Source organism: Diadema setosum, chromosome 5 (genome assembly GCF_964275005.1).
Source record: "Diadema setosum chromosome 5, eeDiaSeto1, whole genome shotgun sequence".
Lineage (NCBI taxonomy): Eukaryota > Metazoa > Echinodermata > Echinoidea > Diadematoida > Diadematidae > Diadema > Diadema setosum.
Genome location: NC_092689.1, coordinates 25,170,559 through 25,197,981, shown reverse-complemented (window position 1 = coordinate 25,197,981; position 27,423 = coordinate 25,170,559). Strand labels below are relative to the sequence as shown.

Sequence of the window (27,423 nt, the reverse complement as noted above, 5' to 3'; positions counted from 1 at the left end):
GATACAATGTCTATGTGTGTGAGGCATGGCTGCATTACCAGAAGGCACCGCATTCTGTTCAACACACTCTGCCACCAGGCTGGTAATGATGTGGTATAATGCAGCAAGGGGCTGTGAGCATGTCATTTGGTTGAAGCACAAGGCACACAGAGTTTGCAGTACTGTTGCATAGGTGACACACACCCTAGGTCTCACATTCTCATGCATACATACTCACACACAAACTCACACTCTCCTTGTCAAATGCACATGCGCTCACCCACACACACACACACACACACACATATGTATGTACTACATTCATACACACGCAAGCATTTACATGCATTTACACTTTCATATATGCACATACATACCCGCACACACACACACACACACGCATGCACACATGAACACTTATAGTCTCTTAGGCAAACATGCAAAATGTGTGAATTTTAAGGCATAATTTAATTTTGACCGTCTAATCCTGCTGAATGGTTTAATTTGATAATCGCTCATGCACATGGAAGTGAAGCTCTTTGTTCACGCAGAAAAAAAACCCTCAGCAGAAATGCTTGCTGGGGCAGTGAGGGAATTTGATATAGTGTCTTAAAAAGGGTAATTTCTGTTTGACTGAAAATGTCAAAGGACACCTTTTCAGAAGGTTTTTTTTTTTTTTTTTCGTTAGTATTTTCAACCCTTCTGTACTTCATTGGTAAGAAAAATGCACTAGTTCGACTTCCCCAAGTGAAAGAGTACACTTCCAATAGCTTTAGGTTTGGTGGAATCATTTTGCACTATTAAACTATTCTCTATGTATATCCTGATTTAGCATATAGTGTGTGTGAGGAATATGTGCGCTTGATTGTGAGATTTGTGAAAGAAAATTCAACCAAATGCTATTCATCCACAAGCTTTTTTATTTTTTTATTTGGTTTGCATGGAAGGGGGGGGGGGAAGGGAAACTGTAGTACCTTTGCAATTACCTTTGTGCAATTTTTCCTACTCAGGCTTAATTACAATTTGATAGAGAGTGCCAAGACATGCATTCTGGACTTACTGTGTATCAGGTTGTGAAGAAATTGAGTTTGGAATACAATGCCCCTTTTTATTCAAGATCCTTACAGGGTAAACCAAACTTGATTAAGATGAATGAAGGGGTTCAAAATACTTGCAGCACATACTTGAACACATGTTCCTTTTTTGTTGTTGATTATACACTTTAAATTTGGTAGTTATTCAGAAGCAAGGAATAATCGAAAGTATTTAAGATCATGGTAAGGAGCATGATGTAAAGAAAACTTTCCCTTTGCATGTTTGTCATTGTGAATATTTCATAACTATGTGTGGAAGTTTGATTTAGTTACAATATCATCAATTCATCCAGAGAGGCAAACAAATGAAAATTTCGAATAGTTTTGAGCCATCTTTTGATTTGCGTATACCTGAGCGTCTTAAGATTGAGAAGTATTGCAGTGTAGATGGCATCACAAGTCTCCATGCTGCGGTAATCAGGGAGGAACAGATGCTGGACTCCGTTGACACAGGATGTCCTCCTGTTTATGTTGATGGAGCATGGGTCTTGCTGCGGTACCCTCACATCTGTTGGTGCCTTGAAATTTGCTGACAGCGTGGGATGCTGGTATTCCATTTTACCCCCCGCGGGTTGTTCGTACCCCGAGATCAACTAGAGCAAGAGCAGATACCATTTGTTGCGAAGAAAGAGAGAGCTGCTTATGTCATAGTGTTAATTCTCTGCATAGTGTTTTGTTGTTGTTGTTGTTGTTTTTTTTTTTTTTTTTTACAAAATGTGAACTTGTGACTGCATTTGTGTGTGTGTATAAGTGTTTGCAAGTGTGAATTCATGTTGGTTGAAAAATAGAATTCCAAGAACAAGCATGACTACATGAATGTTTGACCTAAAACCATGCATTATTGATTACCATCCTTATGACTGGCAGTGGATGCTATTTTTCCTATCAAGAGCTAATGGTTGGTGTTTCAATTTTAGGTATGGTATCACCAGGAATAGTCAGTTAACACGTATGTATGGTGTGGTCATTCTTTCTATCTGAATGTTGCATATTAAAAGTTTTGAAGTCTATTTTAATACTCATCAACTCATTCTGGGTATTAGAGTCCAAAACAAATACATTGAAACATATTTCACAGAAGCTATTAATAATACATATAATGGATTGCTTTCCAAAATGCACAATATAACTACAATAAAACAAATATGACCAAGATGTAGTTGAGTAAAAGAAAAAAGTAGCAAGATGCACAGAAATACAAACATACGGTAAGTTAAAAAAAAAGGACGGAAACTGAAGAGAGAGAGAGAGAGAGAGAGATTAGAGAAGTGGAGAAGAAGAGGAGAGAATGAGAAAAACGAACAAAATTGATTACAAAGGAGGCACAGCCTTAAAAGGCATTTAAATAAATTTGAACCAAAAAAGAAAAAAACAAAATAGATAATTCAAACATGTGTAGTTATACAACTTCAAAACTTGATTAAATTCGAAAGGATGGTCTTCTTTTCACAATTAAATAATTGGTCCATCTTCACAGTGTTTGGTATTTCCAGTAATATTGTTATCGTCCAGTAATATGTACTGGTCAATTTAGCCTCTGCTTTTGATGTCCCAATGTCACAGCATGGGTGATGTTGTCCCAAGCTGTTAATCCATCAAATCCCAAGTGTCCTCAGAGGCTAAACAAGTCTAGCAGCTGACCAAATACATGTGGCAGATGTCTCTGGCACGTTTATCGAAATATTGATTAATAGGGTAGGCTCATGGTCCAACAAGACCGTATTTAAACACATGCAGAACTTCTGAAAGTATGATATAACTTGCGCAGAAACTTAAAGTGAAATGGAGAGAGTGTTTTCAATTCATCATTTTTGGTATAGTTCAGCATAAATTCTGTATCTTTAATACTAGCAAGTGTATCTTTTTAATGTTTGGATTGATTTGTATTGGTTGTTGTGACTTACCTGTCTATATTCGTGTTTACTTTTATACTCCTTTTCAATGTAGTCTAAACAGGAAGAAACAATACCAGCTTAAAAAGGTACTTTTGATTTTAGACTGAAGCAGGTATAGACCAACATCAAACTATGTTTGTGTGTGTGTGTGTGTGTGTGTTTTTTTTTTTTTTATCCTACGGTTACTTCAAACATATGAAGGAAAAGGGTCTTTGTGTTGACTAGTACAAAGATCTATGTTAGGTGGCACTAATGCAGGCTGTAGAGGGATGGGGGATGTTGGGTTTCCTTGTGAAATATCTGATGTCTTGGTTTAAGGCTATTTTGAGTGCATATGAGATACATGATGGACAAGTGTTAGTCTGAAATGCCTCTTTTGGGTGATTGTGTATGGATGGGTGCATGCCTGTAAGTTTCATGGGGAGGAAGAAAAGAAAGTGAAGAAGGACATCGGGGGAAAAAACAAACAAAATAACTGTTTTTAGGAGTAGCATGTCCCTGTACGGGGCTCTAGGGGTCTTTATGATTTGTGAGTCATGTAGATTCTGCTTGCCAGAAAGAAACATTGAGACAAATGCCATAGAAATCAATATGTGATTTAGGTTTCCCTGTAGGGCAGGTCTTTTTGTTGGAACAAGCCTAAATGTTTAATGAAAATGCATGGCATGTGATTGCAAGTAGTGGCTAGTTTGAAAACCAAATCATTCTCAATGTATTGTTTGTTGTAAGGCTACTGTCCACTCCTTGTCATCACCCAGTGGCAAGTGCTCTTTCTGAATTGAAATCAGTTTTCCTTCTCTTCACACTTAATGTGTATTTGAGCAGTTAGTGCAAGGATCAATGCTTTGCAAAAGATGGCCAGTGTGACAGTAGCAGATATTTTAATGTGAAATGCACATCTGTAATTCTCGTGGTGCATTCTATCTTCAAATGATTTCATCCCAGATGGTAGGGGAGGCCTGAGTCTTTGACATAGGAGAACTCACCCAAATTATTTGGTCTACATGGCTGATGAGTTTGCTGAGACCAAATTTGATGTCGGGCGAAACTTGAGTGTATTGGTTGGTGCCGCAACAGGCGCAGTTCCTTGAAAGCAGAGCTGTGCCGCGCCTCCTGCACACCAGCTAAGTTTCATTCCTGGGGTTGTTTTTTGATGGCGCCATGTAATTCACCTCTGTACCAGTACCCACCCCACCCCACCCCCATTTTGACACGCAAGTTGCAAAAGTGTAGACGTGAACATCTGCCATATATTTTCATGACACGAATGGAACAGTTCCACACTCAAGGGATTTTCCAGATATTATTGCTGTACTGCCATTATGTAAAGATGTTGAAAAATTACTGCATTTGAAATGTACCTCTTGTCTGCATTGAGAGAAATTTGTAGTCTTGCAATTCTGAGAGCATCTTTTACTAAGCAGCCAGAGAATATAAACTCATTTGACAATTTGAATTTAATTTTAGGCTCATCATGGGATTGTGAATATTATTTGCCTCGTCCATTTTATTAAGGCAAATATGCTCAACTTGTACCATTTCTTTTTAATCAGATGGCTCAGATTTCGTGCGGTATGAGAATGAAGGTGAGGGTATTGGAAGTACTAAAGTTCATTGGGTGTGCTCTTAATTCCAATCTTGATTGATTCTTTGTAAAAAAAAAAGAAAAAAAAAGGAAAGCAAACTTGTACATTGTCCCTTAGATACTGCCTCTACAGAATGATTAAAATATATCAAGCAAGTAGATGATACTTAAGATTAGGTAATATTATCTGCTGTTTTGCCTCCATAAACCTGAATTTAATTAGGATGTCAGATGTGCAACCACAGGGCTCATTATCTGAAGGATTTTGCAACTTGATTGGATTTTGACACTATTTACACTCAAAAATTTGCATCATATTCTGCAGGAATTCGAATTACCACCCTAAATACCACTATACACTGTATTTTGTGAGGTATTTCTGAGGTATTTGCATTCACATTACGAAATTCCCACACAAAATACCACAGTATTTCCCCATGATTTTAGTGTGAAGTGGCCTAATGTTCATGTTGGTGCTGAAGGGTGTAAATTAAAATATCTTTTCTATCTTAACTTGAAGCAATCTCTTTATTAGCAGAAGAATTTCATACACATTAATCATTGTCATGTACCATTCTCTATTCCTCCTAGGGATAAGGACCCTAAGTAATAATTTAACCTGCAGTTGTGCTTCACAAGTGTAGATGTTGTATATGGAGATGCTGGTTAGACAATCATGCAAGGCAGAAATTTGCCAGAACAAGGATATCAATAGTATCATGTTATTCCTGCAGATGTTTGTGATAGGACTATGACAAAAATATTCTCTCAATTTGTGATATTAACATCTTTTCTTCCCTGTAGCATATCCCTTGTGGACCCTAGAGTTTTGCTAGAAATTGCATGGGGCCTCAATTTTGGTGACACGATCTTAAACTCTGTACCTCACTATCTGTTGATGGTTGGTAAACTAAATGATGGATTACACCAGCTGGTATTTGTATCAAATCACAGCAGCATATAGCTCACTCTTTATTTGATCCCCCATCCACCTCCCCCTAAAACTAAGACAAAACAAAGGGGAAAAGGATTTTCTTTGTCTGGTAGTGGCAGCTTCATAAGCCATCAAGGTATTCCTTATGCTGGGGGGATGAAATCTTAGAATACTGCGTCTTTACATGGGTAATCCAATGCGACAGCTTGCGCGCCAATAGGAAGCATTTGTGCAAACTCTAAACTGCACCATTTGCTTTGCATGCCAGAAGAGAGATGAGAATTGAGGAGGACCAGATATGGTGCATTCATCATAGTTCATTTTGGCAGTCTTGTGCAGTAACACAGTTAGCAGCAGCTCTGGAAGTAAAGCCCCGCTGCTGATGAGTTGCCAAAGGGGGCGACAGATCCAAGCTTCTTGGAGTGTTGTGTCTCCAAATTGATGCATTCCTGCTGTGGAGAGGGAAATTTCTTCCCATTTTACCTCACAAAATGAATTTCTATTGAATGAATGTTTTACCAGATAGATGTAGAGAGCTTTGCTGCATTTTTGGTCGGATGTATCTAGTGTTCCTCAAGGGATTTTGCAAGCGTACGTAGTGGCACGTTGGCATGGAGAGAAGCGTGCTGGGTAGGGTTTTTCTACTGCTTAGAATTCCTCCATTTCCCCTCATCTCTTGGTTCCATATTTAGCATTGCAAATGGCAACAATTTTGCCTTTGTTTGCGCAGGGTATGGCAAATGCTTGCATTCTTGCAGCGCTCTGTCCAGTCAACATCCTACCTGGGACCTGCTTCCCCTCCAGGGCAACCAATAACATTGATTTGTCTCGATTGCCTTGATTAATAGTGCACTTCATCGAGCGCTACACCTTGTCGTGTTTGCCCTCTTAATCACTCATGCATGTCTTTTCTCTTGTAAGCCAAGAAGCTGTGATCGAATCCTTCAATCAGCGTGCCTATTTGCTCCACTTGGGAATGGTGCTTTAATATGAAACTCACTTTATTTAGTGCAGAAGAGAAGCGCTTGTAGCAGTGCTGCAAATGCACTTCGTGGCGTAGTTAGCAGAAACGTTCACATGCTGTTCGTGATGTCGCTTCTCCAATCTCACTTTGCGTGAGCATAATGCGATTTCATCCACTTCATAAAATGGTCCTACACATTAAGAAAGGGAGGGTATTAGTCAATCTCAGGCAAGAAGATAGAAGGGGCAATATTGAACCTTGCAAGAAAGGTCACATGGCTGCAAACACCAGTTTATCCCAGCTAGATGGCTATGTGCTACCCTGTCACAGACGGAAGTAATGGGCAGAAAGATAGAAATAGATAGAAAGATGTGGCCAAGCTGTGGTAAATTACTTTACAGTCTGTAATGTGATTTCTGAGCGGGAATGGGTAACTTGAGTGGAATTAGCCTGCGTGGCAGGATTTTATTCACATCTTAGTGAGATTTCGGGAAGCACAGGCCTCCCTCTGTTTGCTGCTGCCAGGGTAGGGCTGGAGTGAGTCAGAGCTTAGTGAAAGACGGAAAGGGACAAAAATAGAGAAGCAATAACACAGAAGAGCAGACAGTGACGGAGAAAGAATAGCTGAGAATACCGGTACTTTTCCAATTGAGGTGGGAGATTTAGTGCAAGAAAGAGCAGAGAGGGCACACATTGGATAGAAGGAGCATGATAACAAAACAACCAAACAAAACAAAAGAAAACAAGGCTATCAGACCACAGTAGTATCAGCTCAAGTCCAACCAAATTTAGAGAGTAGCACAGACTTTAAGGCTCCACACATTCATATGGCCACAGATACAGACACCGATACAAACAAACAAATAAATAGTCAAACTCTCCCACACACCTAACTTTTACTTCAATGCAATGCTCTGTTGTCTTGTAGAGATGTACAATACATGGGGAAGATTGAGAGAATTGAGGTTTAATGGTGCTGCAGGGCTGTAGAATTGTCAGATGAGAACCAGCAGGGCAATAACATTGTACAAGGTCTGCAACATTAATGCTGTTCTACTTCTCAAATGAGAGTACACAAGAAGAAACACCACACATACACACACACCTACACACACACACAATGCACTGAGAAGATTGCATAGCAGGAGGATGGTTACTCAAACCAAAGAATGGAATGCTTGGTAGAGGAGAGACAGACATTAGAAAGAAATCAAAAAGTGGCTTGTTGACCAAGAGACATGGGGGGGGGGGGTAGTGATGAGACTGCCGCTGGGATGAAATGAACAAGCAGACATGCAGACAGAATGGTGGATTGCAGGGAAAGAATATTAAATGAACACTGAAGGTCGATGGAGAAATTTCCAGTGTTTGTGCGTACGCTGGAACGTGCAGTCCCTCTGTGGAAGTTCATTACAGTAGAATCCCATCAAGTGTCTATCCAGTGTGTTTAGAGAGGCTCTGAACAACCCCACCCCAGCGGCTGAAGGCTACGGGAGACCGATGTAGACAGATGTCTGTGTGTGTGCGTGTGTGTGTGTGGGGGGGGGGGGGGAGGGGCTTCTTTTAGTGACACAGACTAAACAATATGGTAGCTCAGTGCAGAAAGATAAAATATTGATAGAGCTATCAAAGTAAACCATGAGAATGGAGAAGAAAAAAATATATTGGTCAGTGATACCTCAGCATTCGACTAACAAATAACAAGATACGCTGTTCTGGAAAGGGGTGGAAATTGTGAAAAACTATACGACTAAGAGGAAAGGTGTGGAACCATTAGTTTCAATGAGGTAATATGTACTTAAGAATGAATATCAGTGTATATGTGCCTACATGCATGTGACATATATGTGCAATATTTGTGTTTGCTAAAAGCATCATTCTATATGCAGTTTGGTTTTTACAGTGGATAGAAAGAGAATTATCCAGCGATCAACAGAAATTATGGAAGTAAATGTTTTCAAAGATACATGAATACCTCTTCTAAGTTTAAACTCATGTGAACATACTCTGCAAGCTCATCAAATTGGCAATATGGAGAAATAGACTGTGATATGAATTGGTTTCAGCGGCTGAATAGCTTTGGAGTTCAACTTAGTGATCCACTGATATTTTTTTTTTCTGATTTTTTTTTGTTGTATGAGGGAGAATATCAGAATTCATACCACGTAGACTCCAGGAGATTTTTCCCGAGTTATTGATCACCGCTTTACCCCGATTTCCCCAGGCAAATGTTGATCGGGGAATAGCTGTGTAGAGAGCTGTTCATTAAACAGAGGCCACCATGGGGGAAAACATTAACTGGCCTGTCAGCCGCTGAATGTATTCTCACACTACAAATCAATACCAGCAAATGTAACAACTAGCTATATAGATTATTATTATTATGATGACATGAATGACTACGTATTCTTCAATCATGTAATACATTCTCTATTGGTAATACACACTGCACCACATACATAAAAGCACTTGTATATTCTCAGCTGCCTCTGAAATGACCCTAATAATACCTGTTTAATCAACTTCATTCTGCAATCTCAGAGTTCCTTTGCATTGTATATAGATGGCTTTCAAAGGTCCAATTAGAATCAAAGTTGAAATATTTTATGGAAGTTTTGGTGAGAACTTAATGATTCCTCATTGGAAGGATGAAACAATTTTGTGTTTTGAAAAAAACCAAACAACTAATGATGATAATGCAATTTATGTGTTTTAACAATGCCTTCTTTGTACTGCAGTGTCATTTTCATATAGTGATTAATGTTGACATACTGTGTGTACAATATCATATGTGCCTATTTGGCTCAAAATGGTCAGGGTTATTTTCTGTCTAGGTTCAAAATGACAGCTAGCAAATTGCTGTTGATCTTTTCTTTGGAAATTTCAAGTTTTAGCAAAAGAGTTGGGTAATACTGTAATGTAGAGAAGATCGTATATATCAATGAATCAACCCCAGCGCAAGAAGAGACAGTGATTAAGCCCTTCTGACATTCTTGTAATGTTCCTTGTACCATGAGACAAAGTGAACTTAAGATGATTTTTTAGGACTGTAAACATTGATATTTTCACGCAATTAATTTTCGTGCTGGGCAGCTCAAAAACATATTCGCGGGTTCTTGAATTCACGCTTTGTCAACCCATTCAAAATGTGCAGATAAAATTGTGAAGATATCTTTGCAAGTTTTAGAATTCATGCCAGCCAAAAGTAGCATGAAATACACACAAAAATTAATATACTGCGAGAATGTCTCTGCTTACAGTAATTCAACCATTATATGGAGTCACATTCATTGATATGAACAAATTATTCATGAGAAAGAGAGAGAGCAGTGAACTTGCTGCAAGTTTTCTTTGATAATTTGTGTGGTCTCTGATCTGGTCACCTTACTGTGGTTTGTTGTTTGTTTGTACCTTCCTGCAGGACCCAAGGTTCAACTGTGAGATCGACCTTCAGACTGGCTACAAGACACGCAGCATGCTGTCCATGCCTATCAAGGAGCCCGGTGGAGAGGTCTTGGGTGTGGCTCAAGTCATCAACAAGATTGGCAGCAAGGACCAGCATGAGGCGTTCAACGAAAGTGATGAGAAGGTGAACCTTCGACTTCTTTTCCTTACAATATCTACCCCCCTTCCCATGATAGAACTTGGTAAACTAGAATAAACAAAGGACACATCCAGTGGTAATTGTGATAGAAAACTGAATAAGGTTGGAAAGTGTCTGTTGGATAGGTTGCCTTTGAATTCATGCTGCTCATATTATCCTTTTTCACATCTGCTGGCTTGCTTTCTCTTCTAGTTAGAAAAGGTATATACCATGAATATTACCATGAATGAAAAGGGATTAAGTAATTCCCTTAACCTTAACTGTATCAGCTTGACATTTATGTCAGACTGGGGTAGTATTGCACCTGAGTGGGATATTTTACTTCATATAGTTTATAAGGGTCAAGTTTGTGAAGACTGGCCAAATGCTAATGTGTAGTATGGCAAATTAGAGCAAAATAAACTATAGGTAAACCTTTTTTTTTAAGATTTTCCATACCCATTTTCATCATTTGCTTTTCTAGTATTGAGTTCTCTTTGCTGTACTCAACAGTAGTTAACTGGTGACTTAATAGTCACACATTTGCAATTCATTCACATTAGTATTTCAGTGAGAAAACTAGGCCTATTGGAACCTAATCACTTGTTCGTGGGTGGACAACTTGTACCATCCGTAGTACTGTCTCTAGTCAATCTCACACAATTTGAGGGGTTCTGTAAGGATTCCATAGTGTTTCCCTGCCTGTCTGTTATGTCAGAAGAGGTGACATTTTTTAAGAAGGAAGCAAGGAAGTAGTGCACAGGGAAAAAAAAAATCTATCCCATGGCCCATTAGTGTCCCACACTCTGGTGGTAAAAAGGCAAATTTGCCTGCTAAAAGGTGGAGAGAATTCCGTCAGCTCTGATCAAATATTCACACGAGTTCTTCACAAGCTGAGCACATATCTGAAAGAGGAAAGAATCTGTTATCCAATTAGTCCCGGGGGTGTCCTTGCCCAGTCCAACCGGTCCTCTTCCCCTCTCTAATTTGTGGTCTCTTTCACCTGATCATGACCCGTGTCGCGAATAAAGCGTTCCCCAAAGAGTGCTTCCGAGACCAGGTCTGAGTTTCCTAGTCGTGATGCCCATGTTTGATGGACATCCGTCCTTAACCCATGCGCTCCCCGAGCCATACATCAGTTACTTTACCTGGCATGAGATGGCCGTGTGCCTATGAAGCTTCCGACAAGGCGTTCAAAAAAGAACCCGCCATTACAGTATGATGTAGCAGTCATTACAGTTTACATTCAGGTGACACACAACACTTCATGTAGCATTTTTTCTTTCCTATAGGCAGAAATGTTGTGTAAATTCAGAGAAGTGTAATAAAACCTGTTACTTTGAAGTTTTATTGCTTCATAAAGGTATAGAGAAAAGCTCTCTGGAAGAGTCAATTGATTAAACTGCCATAATCTTTCATTAAGCAGATTTTTTTTTTTCAGAAAAAAAGTGGCCAGATTTCTTTTTCTACATGGCAGCATACTTTATTTCTCTTTATCTATTTTTCAGGTGAGAAAAATAAAAACAGATCACAAAACTTACAAAAGATCGGGCATGCTGACTGTAAGAACCCAATTTACAGTTTGGATGGAATGAGTGTTGATATATGTTACTGAGATAGAATAATATGCTTAAATTTGATCATCAAAATTTTGGCTGTAATTCAACATTCTTGTCAAAATAAGTCTATTTTTTTTTGCATTTACTGATTGTTCATATTTGTGTGTCTTTAGTAGTGAAAGAAAATGTAATATAACAAAAGGCAGAATTTCAAAAATTGGCTAAATATACTGTATGATTGAATAAAGATGTAGCTGAATAAGTGATTATGGAAGAGTGCAAAGATGCTTGGTGCTACTACTTTCTTGAAATATCTGGTCGAAGGAACAGTGACAACAGAAAATATTACAGCCACTGCAGACTAATTGTACTACTCTGTGCACTACCGTACTCATATTGCATGACCACTGCATTACTATGGCAATTTGGAGTTTCTCAAGCCAGGATTTATTTTGCTGTAAGTTTCGACTGTTCCTTTGTCTTTGTCTTTTTTCTTTACTAACTCACCCTGCCCGGGGAAAATTTTGGTGTAGAAATTTATATCTTGCCATAATTTAACTGACTTTTCGGAATTTCTCTGTGTGTATCTGATTGCAGAAAAATTGAGATGGAACTAGCTAAAATCCATAAATAGGCATAAAATTATAATTTTGCATAAATCTGCCACTTTGAGGAAGAAACAGGAATTCTGACCTTTTACAATGACAGAGACTCCAACCCCAAGCACCTTCTGATCTGGAGATTCTCCCGCCCGAAACCCCTAGCAAACGGGAGACTCCAAGTTGATGTGTGCGAAGCGTTAAGTTCCTAGGGTTCTATGATGTTCTCTGGTACTATCTAAGGCTTATTTTTTCAACATACGATAGCAATAAGTAAGAAATCCTTTCCACCGGGAGACACAGAGCCAGGGCGGGAGAAATCAAATCTCAAGCGGGAGAACGGGAGATTTTGCAAAAATGGGCTTTCGGCGGGAGATCTCCCGTCGAAAACGGGAGAGTTGGAGTCTCTGCAATGAGTTACAATGAAAGATTTAGTTCTGAGTCCAGATATAGCAAGGCTATCTCAGTTTCAGGAACATGAATAGAAAAATTTCTATGAACAACAGAGGGCTCAAATGAAGGAGAATTTTTACTCTACCTAATTGAACACTAGTAATGAATGGTATAACCATCATACAAGAGCTGCAGCACTAAATTTAAAAATGTGTTTCTCAGACTTGATATATTAACCCATTTCTTACCAAAAATTTTGCTCTTGTGCTAAGTCTTATGTAGATTCCAAAATCTCATAGTGCATTGGTGTTTAGTGCCTGCTGTCCGTCCCAGGGTCTCCATTCTGAAAGTGGAGATAGTCATGGATAGTGTGAATAATGTCATGGAATGAGGTGTCCTTTAAGACACTTTATCCGTACGGACGACTGGTGGATCTTACGACTTACTCAATAGTAATCTGGTCTGAGCAAGTGATGCAGAAATGTGCCTGGAGATCCTTGCGGTGTCAAAGCTTGCTTTGATGTCCAACTCACATTTAGGATGTTCTACCTTATCTGTTGGTGTATGTCTTAATGAAAATTGCTTGGACTAGCAGTGTGCTGTAGTAGTCTAAAATGGGTGTACACAATTCTTGGATTGCTGTTTGAAGTAATTCTTTTTAAGACTTGTGCTGATCAATACATTTAAACTACCAGTACTTCCATCATGCTATTTTGTCAGATACAATATAACAGCTGTAGACATTTGCACTCACCTACACTCCCCCACACACGCACACATGCGCACACACTCACGCCTTCACTCCATATACTGTTTGTGCGCATTTTGATTTTGGGAATTTTGCGAAAGCCAAGATTCGCAAAATTCAAATGCACATGAAAGTTCTTGTCTACACTATATGCAGTGTATGCCAGTGGCAATTCACGAAAATTTCATGCCGCAAAAAAGGCCATCGGCTCCACTTTGCGAAAATTTCATGCCGCGAATATGTCATGTTTTACAGTACGCACATGCACACACACATATTCGCACACGACGCAACTGCAGCTGGCCGTTGCTACCACATTGCCAATTTGGGACACATTGAGCAATTTCAATAATTGCATTTCAAGGGAGAATTTTAAGATGGCTGAAGAAGAGTAGAATGAGATTGACACTGTGAGGGAAAAGAAGAAAGGTACAGAGATAGTGACAGTAGAGAAGGACAAATCTGGATGATAGACAGAAGGACAGACAGGAAAGGAAGTGATAGAGAGGAGGGGATGGTCAGTATACATGGAGTGACCCAACCATCCTGTAAATCTTCCTGCCTGGAATAGACACTTTTTTTCATCCCATGCAAGTAATGATATCTCTTTTGTCCACTGGGGAAATCTTTTAATGCAAGCTCCAAACTTGTGCGGAGAATTGATATATTGAAGCACACAATGTGCCTCTGTCCCGGTACTGATGACGGCAGAGCTACACGTAGCTGTGAAGGAGGACTGTGCTGCTTCTACATCTTCTTCAGATACTGGTTGTATGTGTCTCTGTTATAGAGGATGGGTTAAGGTTCAGTTATTTTAGCTTCTTTCTTCCATCTTCTACAGAAAGAAATACAATAAGTTTAGCTGCCCTTTGTCTTCGGTAGATAATAGCTGTATGTGTGCGCACAAAGTGCATGTGTGTGTGTGTGTGGGGGGGGGGTGGGGGTTGAGGTTCAATGATTTTAGCCGCTTTCTTCATCTTCCACAGATGCTAGCTGTATGTGTGTATTTGTGGGGGATGGGGAGAGTGGGTTGAGGTTCAATCATTTTTAGCTCAGTTTTTATGCTCCATCATCATAAACATTGCGGGCACCAATCAGTTAGTGGCACTGATGGCTTGTAATGAGAATTTGGAGTGATGTCACCAGGATGGTGATGCTTTTTTGTATAATTTTTAGGTAATTTCAATGAGACTGGTGATGATAATGCTCAAAACAGTGATAGTTGATATTTATGGTAAAGGAAAAATATTAGTGATGATTATATTAGTGATTATAATAATGCAATGATTGATAATGGTGAAGATCATTAGACATTGTTATGATTAGTATTGCCATTGTAATGTAGTCTGCAATATCAGTGCCATATCTTCATTACTATATTCAGTATTCTCAAAATTTTGGATAGTTATTGAGTGCCACTAGTTAAACTCACTTATAGACCCCACTGCTTCAAAACTTTGCTACACGACACTGGAATGAACAGCCAACAACCTTGAAATATATTGTAAGTGTGTGATACTTGTGTTTTCCTTGGGATGGTTGTTTCAACAATGTTTTCCTGTATACCAAGTACAGTGTATTAAAAAAACTGTGACAAAGAGATATTTTTGTAGATCAGGACCAATATTAATTTAGAGGCTTGCAAAAGGGGACAGATCTTCCCATTAATGTCAGGTCGTGGATTCTGAAGAGTCAGTAAGTCATCAAAGGTATTATTAGACCTGTCTAGTGGAGAACATTGAGAATGTAAAGAACTATCTATAGTTCATAGACATTGTATGCTTTGTGTGTGTGTGTGTTAACAGGGTGCTATGGTGGTATGTCATGTAACATAAACTCACAGAAGTTTGCCTTCCAATTGTGTGTGAGCATATATTATGTTTTCTTTTGTGAGTCAGCCAGGCATTCAATGAGGAGAATATATGCCACCATTTTATATTATTTCTCAATTGATTGTGAACAAAAACTTGTCACTTCCATGGCAGTGTGTTATCTTTGTTCCTGTTTACAATACCTTGTAGAAAGCAAAAGAATGAAGCTTGTTGAATAGAATAAAAATCTGGAGGAATAACTGTCCCTGTCTTGGTGTTAGGGGAGCTAACTATTGACGCTTCTCTTTCCCATGGTGAAAAATACTTGGCAAGTGTACGATCAATGAATGCAGCAAGGAGTTTGCTACTTCAGCCAAAAATTGCACTAGTATGATGCACCTGAGTAGTGCATAGATTTCATGCAGATGTTGAGCTTACTGAATACTTCAGTTGGTGTCTTAATTGTTGAATCTCATTTCAGTGATGTCTTGTAAAATTGCTTGACAATGTCACCTCACTGGGCAAAAGGGGGGGGGGGGGGTCATAAATCTTATAGCAGCCTCGAGCAGGCTTTCTGCTCAGGGATGTACATTTTATGTCTTTGCTTTGGGGAAAAAAAAAAGGATTGCCATGGGAATTAGTGTCCAAACTTTTATCCATGCACACTAATAGAGCAATTCCAGTTCTGATTTCATTGTAGCCAGGGTATGGAAAGCATTTTGTACTTGGCAAGAAAAAAAAAGAAACCATCAAACCCACAAAAATAATAACCTAACTATAATGTCTTTTCATACTTCGTCTCTTCAATGCATTTCCACTTACTAGGAGATTAGTAAAGCAGAATTACATTGATACAGCCATGATTGTAGAGACTTGAAAAGGGCAAAGATTTGTACCTAAGGTGTCTTAGGCAACAAAATAAAAGGATGAAAGTTGAACCAAAAATGACATAACCTGTCTTTTTTAAGCTCAATGCAGACAGTGTCACCACACAGACTCAGGTGTGGGTGTCTCTGATCCTAGCGGGCCTAGGACCCATGGTATTGTGGTTATTAGCACCAGCTTGGGTAGGGGGAGGTGTACCAGAGGCAGGCGAATACTGCTTGGGTGTGATCCAAAGTCGCTTTTAATCGTGGCCATGCTGGCATTCTTTGTGCCGCTGGCTACACAGTTGGGGGCTCTCATCTTCACCAAAGGTGGTGCTGCCTTCGCGCTCCGACACCCACCTTCGCTTGACCGTATTTCCCCCATGCCCAAATTGGCAACTTCCATAAATGGGATTTCGCCCTGTGGGAGTTACAAATGACCCAGAAAAAAAAAATCATGCCGTCATTCTTTTTTCGTTCTCCTTCACTGCTAGTTGGAATGCAATATCATTGCCTTTCTTTCTTTGTCAGAAGATTGACGAAGAGATGCGTGCAGTGGAATTTTGTTTTCTCAAACTGTCAACCCAGAATAAGCTTATTGGTGATAGACACATTGTGCATGCATCTCCCATGCTATGTACCTGGCGACCGACAGACAGTGTAGCTGTAGGGGAGTGTGTACCCCAAAATGCCTCCATGACATATGAGGGAAAACTCTGGAAGTGAGCGATACTTTCTGTTTGTCACTGTGTGTTTGTTGCACCATATAATGCCCAACACACGACTGTTCAAGATGTGAAATTCTTCAGAACATCTTCATTTGCGCGCTCCTTTTTTTTCATTGGCAAGGTGATAATCAAAATATGTTTCTGATTCTCTTTTTCATAGCATGATATCATTTAGAAAGTTCAAGTTAAAGATGAATTTAGTAAATGTGCATCAATTATAAAAAATTACATCTAGAAAAAAAAGTGATTGAGAAAATGGGATTCAATACTTGTAAAAAGTGTGTAGGTTATCAAGCTGGCTCCTCCATCCAATCATGGCACGAGGAATAGTGTGGTTGCTATGAAGGTATTTTCTCAGGGGTTATAGTATGATGAGGGCATACCCACTGAGCCTTCCGACCTGGGCAACCCTTGATGGGGAATGGTTTCATTTTGAGACATGAACTCCCATGGGTGTCTTTACCCTCCCTTCATGTGCTCGTGTTGGCAGAAGCTCCCACCAAGCATGCAAAACACTTCAAGGTGCATGGATCTTAGAAGCGTGCATACACTCACATGCCTCCTGCAGTTGTCTTTGTCTAAAATTTCAAAGGCAAATATGTGAACTAAATGTTCCTTGTATGTCAAAATTGTTAGTCTGTATGAGCTTTTACGTTCGTCGATTTAAAAACCAAAAATTATACAGTGATTTACAAATGCAGGATGTGCAAAATAAACTTGCCCCTCCCCCCAAGAAAATCCCCCTCAAAAAAAAAAACCAAGAAGAATAAACAACCAAACAACCAAAGCGTCAATGACACTGTTGATTACAATGTGTTTAAGGATGATGAATTTGTGTGATCAGTTTCCATTCCTGAGCGCAGGCTACAGGTGTATGTTATAATGGGGTTTTACTTGATCAGACCCTGGCATCAGTCACAACCTACAATATGCAATAACTCCTGTTAATTGGGTACATTACACACAAGTTTGCACCACAACATGCACTTTCTCCATCCATGCTATGTCCTTCCAGCCTCAACATTCATGTTTGTGGACATTGGAAGGGGGAGCGGGATCAGGTGAACCAGACCTTTCTATAATCCAATAGTTAGATATGACATGACGACCCTCAAAAGGGGCCATAGCATTGCAGTCACAGAAATCAATGTTGCTGCTGTAGGAATTTGAATCATATCCTGGATATTGTTGTGGAAAATCCCCAGAAAATATTCCCAGTGCCTCTACCCTACAGGATGCTGGAGGCACTCATAAACAAACAAACAAACAAACAAACAAACAGACAGAAAAGATATTGATTTACCAACTTAAATATATGTGCAAAAGACACATTTAAGATAATAAACAAGATAAATTGGACAAATTAACTTTCCTTTGCAAATTAAACCATTATCATTATTTGCCAGGGACTCGTGCTTAAAGGTCCTATCACACCAGAGCGTATCGAGTTGACGAATGCCCAAAGAATTTCAATATTTCAAGATTCGTTCGCCTCTGTTGCTAAAGCTAGAATAGGTCATAACATGTTTGACATTCCTCGCATTCATTAGCTATTTGTAGGGATTGGAAGAGATATGCTGGAAGTGATTTTTTTTTTTTAAACATGTCTAAAACCAAAACTTGACTTCAGTATGTCTCTGCATTTCCCTATGAATAACTAATGAATACAAAAAACATCAAATACATTATGACCTGTTCAAGTTTTAGCAAAGGATGTGAATGTATCTCGAAATTTTTGAATTCTTTGGGCATTTGTTGGCACAATACACCCAGTGTGTGCCTGAATATAAAATCCATGAATGAACTTCATGTACAAAGTCCATTTGAAATTGGTGCTGATGACTCCAAGCACAGTCCTTCATTTTAATATTGACCCTGGTTTTGTTAACCCGTTGAGGACGGTTTGCTTTTGCTACAACATGCATTTCCCATAGACAGTTGCCGGAGTATACTCGGGACTCGTCCTCAATGGGTTAAAGAGTACAGAGCAAGTTTTAGGTTCAATTTGATACATGACACAAATAATTTCACTCACTTTCAGAAAGATTTTCACTCTGAAGTGTTTCATCCTTTTCCTGTAATATCTATCTCGGTCACAAGGAATAAATCCATCCAGTTGTGAAGAAGGCAGAGATTTTTTTATGACTTCAGCATGGTAAAGTCAAATTGACAAGGAAAAAAGAAAATTCTGCACAGACATCCTGAATAAAGATGACTGTATGACATCTTACTCATAGTTAACTGGGGTACTCCTGTATAGTGTAATCATAATATTGTGTAGCAGAACCCCGTAACAGAACAAACTCACAAAAAGAATAGTCCTTGTAAGCTGTGCTATGTGTTGTATGATTACTGTAAAAGTGGTTTCTTTCGCGTTGGTTTTATTTTCACGCTTTGAGGTTGAACCGTGAATTTAACATCACACAAAAATGTTTTGAAAAGTCGCGCGAAATTAACTACGCAAGGAAATGTTTTGAACTCGCCGCTTGTTACAACGCTATTGCGCACATGCACACACGAAGATTCCATGCATTGAGTGTATTGATGGCCAACACACACACAGTGATACCGCGCAATATAGGCCAACTCATTACAGATTTTGCCAACCGCGAATTTAAACACACGCGAAAAAGTCAGCACCAATGGAAACTGCGAAAGTATCTGTACGCCCCCCCCAAAAAACACTTTTACAGTAGATGTGGCTGAGGTGTTGTTATGACTATGAATGTATGTGTGTGTATGTATGTATGCATGTGTGCATGTTAGAGGGGTGTGGTGGATCAGGAGTATGGGGAAATGGTGGAAGAACAGGACTTGTTTCTTCATGGAACAAGCCAGGAATGTTATACCAACAAACAACCATAGCCATGAATGTACAATCAACAGGAATCATGTATATCTGTATCTATGCCACCTATCTTAGATTGACTGCTGTTTTGTTTTTGTTTTTCCTGTATGGATTTAGTATAAGAAACATAAAACGTAAGTGTATAGATTCCCTTCAGAATAAAACGTTTATTTACCAAAATTTCTTAAATCATAGTCTCTGCACTTGTCCAAGATTTCAAAAGCTTGTGTGTGTGACTGCTTAGTGCAAGATTCCATCATGGCTCAACTGGAGAGCCTCAGTGATATCCGAGACCCTTATTTCCTCCTCTCATTTCAATTTTCATTTTTTACTGGAGGGGGTGGGGAAGGGGGGGGGGGGCTGGTTAGGGAGACAGGGGAGGATGCTGATTCAAATCTGACTGGGGTGCAGCACATTGCTGGACAAGAAAATGTCTGGAATATTTGCAGAGTCCATTATGAAAACAGCATCATGGGTAACTGTTGAATGAGCGTTTTGTCGTGCCTGAATCTGGCGCTCTGTTTGCTTCCAAGCATTCTCCAGCGACTCGCCGTATGTGTGCATGTTTAAGAGCCTTTGTGGCACTGCCAAGAAATGTGTTCGGGGGGAGATTGAATTTCTGCGGCAATAAATGCAGCTTTGGCATAAGTAATGGATGGAACTCCTGGGGGTTAGAGTAGGGAAAAGTGCAGTTAAGGGGTTGGGAAAATGTTGGAATCGTGGTGAGGAGATGAGAGCTATTTCTTGGTGAAAAACAGCATGCCTGCTGTGAAGATGTGAGCGCACTTACAGTACAATAGTCCCTCTGGTACATTTTGGTGTATGTGTGCTGCCTTGCATCTAACATAAATGGTTTTCTAGGGGGTCAGTCAGTTGTCTTCTGCTTGTCATAGTGTCCCTCAACAAAATATGCAGTATGCCAGTTACTGTAGAATAAAAAAAAAAAATAATTTCAGGTACTAATCAGAGCAGAGTTCTAGGGCGGTTACATTATACACAGATTTGGTTTCTTGTGTGCGAACTGGCTGTCAAGAGATAAGTACCAGAGAACTTTAGGTGATGACACCATTGCAGACAATGTTTTACCCAATGTTGTTGTCATTGTGATCCTCTAATGACATCATTCAATTAATCAGCATATTATGGAAACTGTAACCCTTGCTAAAATGTCTTGGCCTTCGTGTTTAGTAAGAGGGAGGCAGGCATGGAGGATGTTCTTAGTAAATTTATTGTAAGAACCTTGCTTGGATGGATTGATGTCATGTGTACTTCAGTGTCTCATTCTATCATAATGTGTGAAGGTCACCAGCTCAAAACACAGCTTCTTTCCCGTGACTGCCTCTTATCGTATCTTAAGACTGATATATGTGTAAATGTCAAGCAATTATGAAGCAAGAGCCTGGCACTAAAGTGAATTAATGATGGAGATAAAAGTTTCAATCAAGGCAAATACACTAGTGCATCAATACATTGAACTGTCATCAAATATGTTCAAAGTTTGTCCTTGTAATTTTCACTGATTGTACTGCAAGACCACTAAGTCGTTCAGTATGATCAGCATCTTTTGCTGGTATATAACTTACCACTATATACATGTGGACTTCAAATTTCCTCAGCACAGCTAATCAGATTTGTGAAGTGGAAGACAGGGAAGGGACAGTGATGGATGGCCAGAAGTTGCGAGTACTTGCAACGTATCAGCCTTGAGGGCAGTGTTGCCACTTCTTGTTCGACGTCCGAACTGCCGCGAGGAGCCAGGTACAGGTGTCGCAGTGCATCCTAGACTAGGAGCTCCCTCTTCTATCGGCATGAGATAAATTTGCCCAAACGACCTGTCCTGACATATCGACCACATAATGCGTCAACTTTGCGTGCCTCCTTTCAGCCCAGTAGATGAGCTGATATTCTCATGCTCTCGTTCAAGTCACCCTTTTTTCTCACATATCTATTTCTCCCCATCCTTGCTGTTTCTCTGCGTCCTCTCTTGCACCATACGTTTTCACGTTTGCCTGCGTATATGTGTATCCTCCCTTCTATCATACAATCTTTTTCTTCTCCATGTCATATCCCATCTGTGAAGATTTCCTTATTCTGTTTCTATACCATACTCGTATATTTCACCTAGATATGTTTCTCAGCTATCCTTTATCATCCTATCTCTCTCTTTTCAGCACCCTCTCTTATCTCTCTTGTCTGCTTCACACTTCTTCTCTAGACTTCCACTTCTCCTATTTCTGTCTAGAATCCCGGTCTTCTGGATCAAGCATTTGTGATTGATATAATGGGGTCTCTACCATCACAAGGTGAATGGGCCGTCCAAGTCAGAAATGCACACGCATTCGTTGCCTGCAGATATACAGCCAATGTCTGTAACTTGCCAAGTGGAACAATTGTCCGTTTTGACTTTCACGCTTATATCACACTGCCATCACCGCAGAGAATCATCATGTGGAGGACATCAGCAATACGGAAGATTCCTTGATTTCTTGCCATAATCCTTCATGGATCAGACTGCTTGATGTAAGGTGGTTAATTTGTGAGTTATGCAATGCTTGCATAATGGAGTTAGAATCTGTGACAACATTGTCGAAGCGACATAAATGAAAGCTATAATAATTAAAAAGTAAAGCTTGTATGTAGTGACATCATAGTGTCTAGTCTATAACAAATATTTCATTCACAGATACCCTATGTTTCAACCAAAATAGGATAAGAATTCTAGAAATATTAAGCTTAGCTCATAAGTAAACTGAAATGCTAATTTTGAAAGATGCTTACAGTATGAGAAAGTCCCACTGAAACAAAGGAATATGTTTAATTTGCTTTGAAGCTAGTAACATCATTACATGTAAAGAGGCATATGGATTGGTCAAGTGACCATTCTTTAAATGTTTTTATGTGGGAAACTCAGACAATGTGTCACTTTCATCTCTGCCCGAAGAATGTCAATCAGAACTCATTACAAACAGATCATTTTCACCAGGGAATGGCTAAACATTGCATAATCATGCTGGAAATATGTCAAGTGCACTCTAAGAAAAAAAGGTTCTCAAATGGTTCTCGTCGGCTCCAAAATGGTTCTCATCAGATGGTTCTCGCAAAATGGTTCCGATGAGCACCTATAAATGGTTCCCAATCGAAATGGTTCCGTTCGTCACCATTTGCTAGTATGCGACCCAGTCCCCGAGTGTTATTTGTGGTACTCTTGCAGGTCAAACAATATCTTTAGGTCCACTTTCATTTTTCTGCTTGCTGTATATTCGAATGCCAGATGTAAGTTTAAACCACAACTGTGGTATTGGTACAAAAATATTGTATGTGTTTCTACTGCTGTGATAATAAAAAGTACATATTGTTTTTATCGTAGACTAATGACTTCTCTTGGCTGCGTGCCAACTGACAGCTAGCTGCCACGATCCAATTTTAGCGCTCGATCAGATATGCGTACGCGTAAACGTACACATACTAGTACTGCACTGTAGGACTATGTACCCGCCGCGGCACGCGCCGCGGCTATATTTAGCCCTGTGCTGCCTGCCTGCTGCACCTAGTCTATGCATCACCAGTATCACACCCATCAAACGAACGGCACCCGGTAACGTTAGACATTAATTTTGTCTGAAGTGGACTGGAAACGTGTCACTGTCAATTCCATTTTCGCCATGGCAGTCATCACAATTTAGGAGAATAGGTAAGATTTTTAGTTTTAACGTGGTTTTATCTCATTTTTAGATGACAGTCGTTGTTACAAAATCAAGTTAGATTCATCACTCAGTTTTCATCGTTTTCAGTCAGTGATTAACCTTTAACGGTTAGCTAGATCCTAACGTTAATGTCTATCTAATTTGATCGAAGCTGCTATCTTGTGTAATGTTTTCCAGGTACAGTAGATCCAGATCTAACAATAACATGTTAGGCCTAACACTTTACAATTAGAAATTTGGCATAGCAATGGCCCATGGGCTAGCCCGAACAGACGCCGTGCGGGGCCGGAGCATGGCTGTCTCGTTTTTACAGCGACTGGGCCGGGCTATTTACTTAGCTAGGCCTGCATGTAACGTTTATGCCTATTAAAAATAGAGTCTGCTAACTCCGAAACACAGCCCGAACGCCGAACGCAAAGATAACTGTGTACAAGGAGCGCCCCGGGGTAAGGTCTAATACCGGTAACCGTTCTACATGCAATAACTTTTGTTCTATAAGTTATAACTGTCATTGTTAACGTTAGAGCCAATAGAGGTCTGTCTACAGCCCAGTAGGCCTAACTGTTAGGTCAAAATCTCTTCAGTATGTTTTCAGGCTTGTTCTTAGTAAGGAGTCACGTCATGTAATGCCGTGTTCTGTTTATCGAATTATAGCATGACTTTGTTTTATTAACGAGGTGTAGGTCTATTGTTTCTTTCAATTCATATGTCAGGGAAGTGGACACACCAACATGCACAGAAACCAGGGAACAAGAAACTCCGGCAGGGACGATGAAGCAGAACGTACGTGTTTGGGTCGCTGGTGCGGTTAGGGAAAAAGGTAGACTCTACATTGATCAGAGAGACAGCCTGTGACAGACCGCTGACAACATCGGCCAGAACCGTAGGCTTAACACTAGCCAAGAATGAGCTGGGCGGCCACAAGAATTCATCGATCAGAATAAGAGCCCGGGATAGCCCATTTACAGCATCAGCCAGAACCCGGGCCTGGGCTAGTAGAGAATGAGCTGTGTGGCTAAGACGATACATCGATCAGAATGACAGCCCGTGATAGCCCGTTGACAGCATCAAACAGAACCCTGGGCTAGTCAAGAATGATCTGGGTGACCAAAAGAATACATCGATCAGAATGACAATTTTAGCCCGATACATGTAGCCTGTTGACAGCATCGACCAGAATCCTACGCTAGCCAAGAATGAGCTGAGTCAAAGAAAAAAACACTGATGCTGCCAGAGAAAACCTTTGAGAAATATGTAGATAGGGTAGGTAAGTCCCTTTGCGTTGACTTATAGTGTATTTCATAGCTGCTCTTTCAGAATCTGCCGTCAACCAAATATTCATGTCAGGCGACTTTTTGTTGGTTTGTGTGATGGAGGGTCACATATGTTTTGTTATGATCCCAATACAGTATTTGAAGAGTTTGTTCGCAAAAACCGATAAGTCCATTGTTGAAGATTTTGAAGTACGGTCTCTGTCAAAAAGTACAAAATAATACCTTTTAAATGATATATTGGTCACTACATATAAAGGTACATTTTTAAAGTTATGGTCAAAAGAAGCAAAGATTTTTTTTTATTATTCTCTTTATTTTTCTTGACCTTTAATCGCAAATATCTCCATTTGGCAACTATGGACTTATCGGTTTTTGCAAACAAACTCTTCATTTGCAACTTACAATGTACCAGTGATTATGTTTCACTATAATTTGCATTTAACAGCTTTGAATCAACTGTATGGGGGGGGGGGGGGGGTAGACGTAATGAGATCAGACCAGATGCCAATCTGAGAAGTGGAGTCATTCATAGTTCTAAACTTTAAAAGCACAAACGGAAAATGCTCTTTATACTTCTCTAGTCATTGTGTGGTCAATTTCTGCACACTTTTAAAGTTTGCACGTAGACTGGTAAAACTTATTGCATTTATACCCACGCAGGAATTACGTATTGTGTAGAGAATTGAACATTATGTAATTTATTTCAAAGCACTGATGCACCTCTTGTCACCAGCTAATATTGCTTTTGCAGACATACAAAATGTACATGTATGTGGTGGTGGTGTTTAAAAGACTGTTGGCAAATTTGGTGAACAAAATGACAAATGCTAACAACATATTGTCATAGGCAGGTTATAGGACAGCAAATTCAAACCTCAGCTTTAGGCCTGCATCATATATAGTTTACTCTAATGAATTTGTTGCTCTGCTTTTAAAAAAAGTGTAAATTCCAAATGTTACATATTTTAGATCATGGGTGAGGAATTTTGTTCATTCATGCTTGTGAAACTGTGTGGGTGTGGTATCCTAGCTCTTTTCCCCTTGGGATTCTTATTATCCTTCACATTATAAACAATGTGTTCTTTTCTTCTTTTTGGGTGTGTGTGTGTGTGTGTGTGTGTGTGTGTTTTCGTAGGACATGCTGTAAATTGTCAGAAGTCATGATTAACCTGAATTGATACTCTTCTTGTATTTGCAGTTGTATAGATGTGTCTATGGTGCTTTCAAATTGCAAAACAACAACAAAAAAGGTCACTCGTATACAAACAAAGATAAGTTAATTCAAGTACTCGACGTTATGAATGTGAAGTGAAGAAGTGTAAAGCTTATCCTATCCCAAGTATCATACCAGCAATATAATGTATGTTTTCTGTGACAATACCAAAGGTCCTGTTTAATGGAATTGTTTTCCTGCCCTTTGTAGTTGCTTTTAGGACAAGTATGCTTTAAAAGAAAAAAAAAACAACACCGAACAAACTAGCAAACATGTGGAAAATGTTCCTCATACTACTTAAGTAATGTACTTGACTTCTGCCTATCTTAAGACTGACACAATTACTGTATCTCATCCATGCAGGAATTATTTCACAGAGAATTAGAAATTTTGTTATGTATTTCAAAAGCCTGATGCACCTCTTGCTATTTCATATCATCTGTGCAGAGATGTGTGATGGTGTTTCAAGAACTGCTCGGTACACAAATGACAAATATTGTGGAAAAAGAATTAGTGAACAAATGAAAATATTTTGTTGAGAATATTTGACAGATTATAACATGGCAAATACAAACCTCACCTTTAGATTGTAAAAGTTAAGGTGAATAAATACATTTCTGCGAATTTGTGAAAGAGCAAATTTCTATGGTTTTCAATTATTGAGTAATGTTTCATGAAAAAATATTGGTGAATGTCATGTACATGTATTTATGCTTGTGAAACTGTGTGTGCATGGGTGTGTTATCCTTGCTCTTTTTTTTTCCAGTGTCAATGATAATGTATGACATGCTAATGTATTGCTAATATACATGTTTTGAACGTATGTTTGACTGATGAGATGAAATTCAGATGAATTCATTTCATTTCAAATGAGTTTGTGATGCACATTTGCAATGCAGATAGGTAATGTACCTTTAAGAATGGTGCCAGTGAAGCACCTTACCAGCACTGCATGTGAAACACACCAAAAATACACAGACATCAATTCACATACTACATTCTAAGAAAAAAGAAAAAGGTTCTTTTGAGCACCATTAAATGGTTCTCAGCACTGTCACAATAGCGACACCTTTTTTGGAGCCTGTGAGAACCTTTTTTAAATGGTGCCTGTCAGCACCTTTTAACATTGGTGCCCATTAGAACCTCTTCCAATGAAATGGTTCCCATGAGCACCTTTTGAAAAGAGTCAAAAAGGTGCCCATCTTTAGTCAAAAAGGTGCCCATGGGCACCTTTTAAATGGTACTCACGAGCACCATTTCATCGGGAAAAGGTTCTAATGGGCACCTTTTGCAAAAGGTGCCGACAAGCACCATTTCAAAAAGGTTCTCACGAGCACCTAAAAGGGTGTCGCTATTGTGACAGTGCTGAGAACCATTTAATGGTGCTCAAAAGAACCTTTTTTTCTAAGAGTGTGGGTTAGTAAGAAGGCTACACAGGCAGAGATAGACCCCTTTGTGTAGGGCATGTCGGAAAGTGAATCAGAGCGTTGGGAAGGACAGTGTGAACACAGCCCAGGGACATGCAATATTGATTGTCGCGGAGGACTGCAGACCGACAGGCATACACTCCATGACAAATTGCTTCCACCGTCTCGGAGCTTCCCTTTTGTATATGCGTGTCGTTTGCAGCCTTTGCAGAGGTTCCT

At 39.5% G+C, this 27,423-nt stretch overlaps 1 protein-coding gene across 1 annotated transcript in view; it reads left to right on the top strand.

Annotated features, from left to right (window-relative positions):
- Window positions 1-27,423, top strand: part of LOC140228644 (dual 3',5'-cyclic-AMP and -GMP phosphodiesterase 11-like) — a 159,319-nt gene that overhangs the window by 57,045 nt on the left and 74,851 nt on the right. Inside the window, exon 2 of the mRNA XM_072308892.1 lies at window positions 9,873-10,040. Coding sequence (XP_072164993.1) covers window positions 9,873-10,040 — 168 coding nt within the window. The remainder of the gene's footprint in view (window positions 1-9,872; window positions 10,041-27,423) is intronic.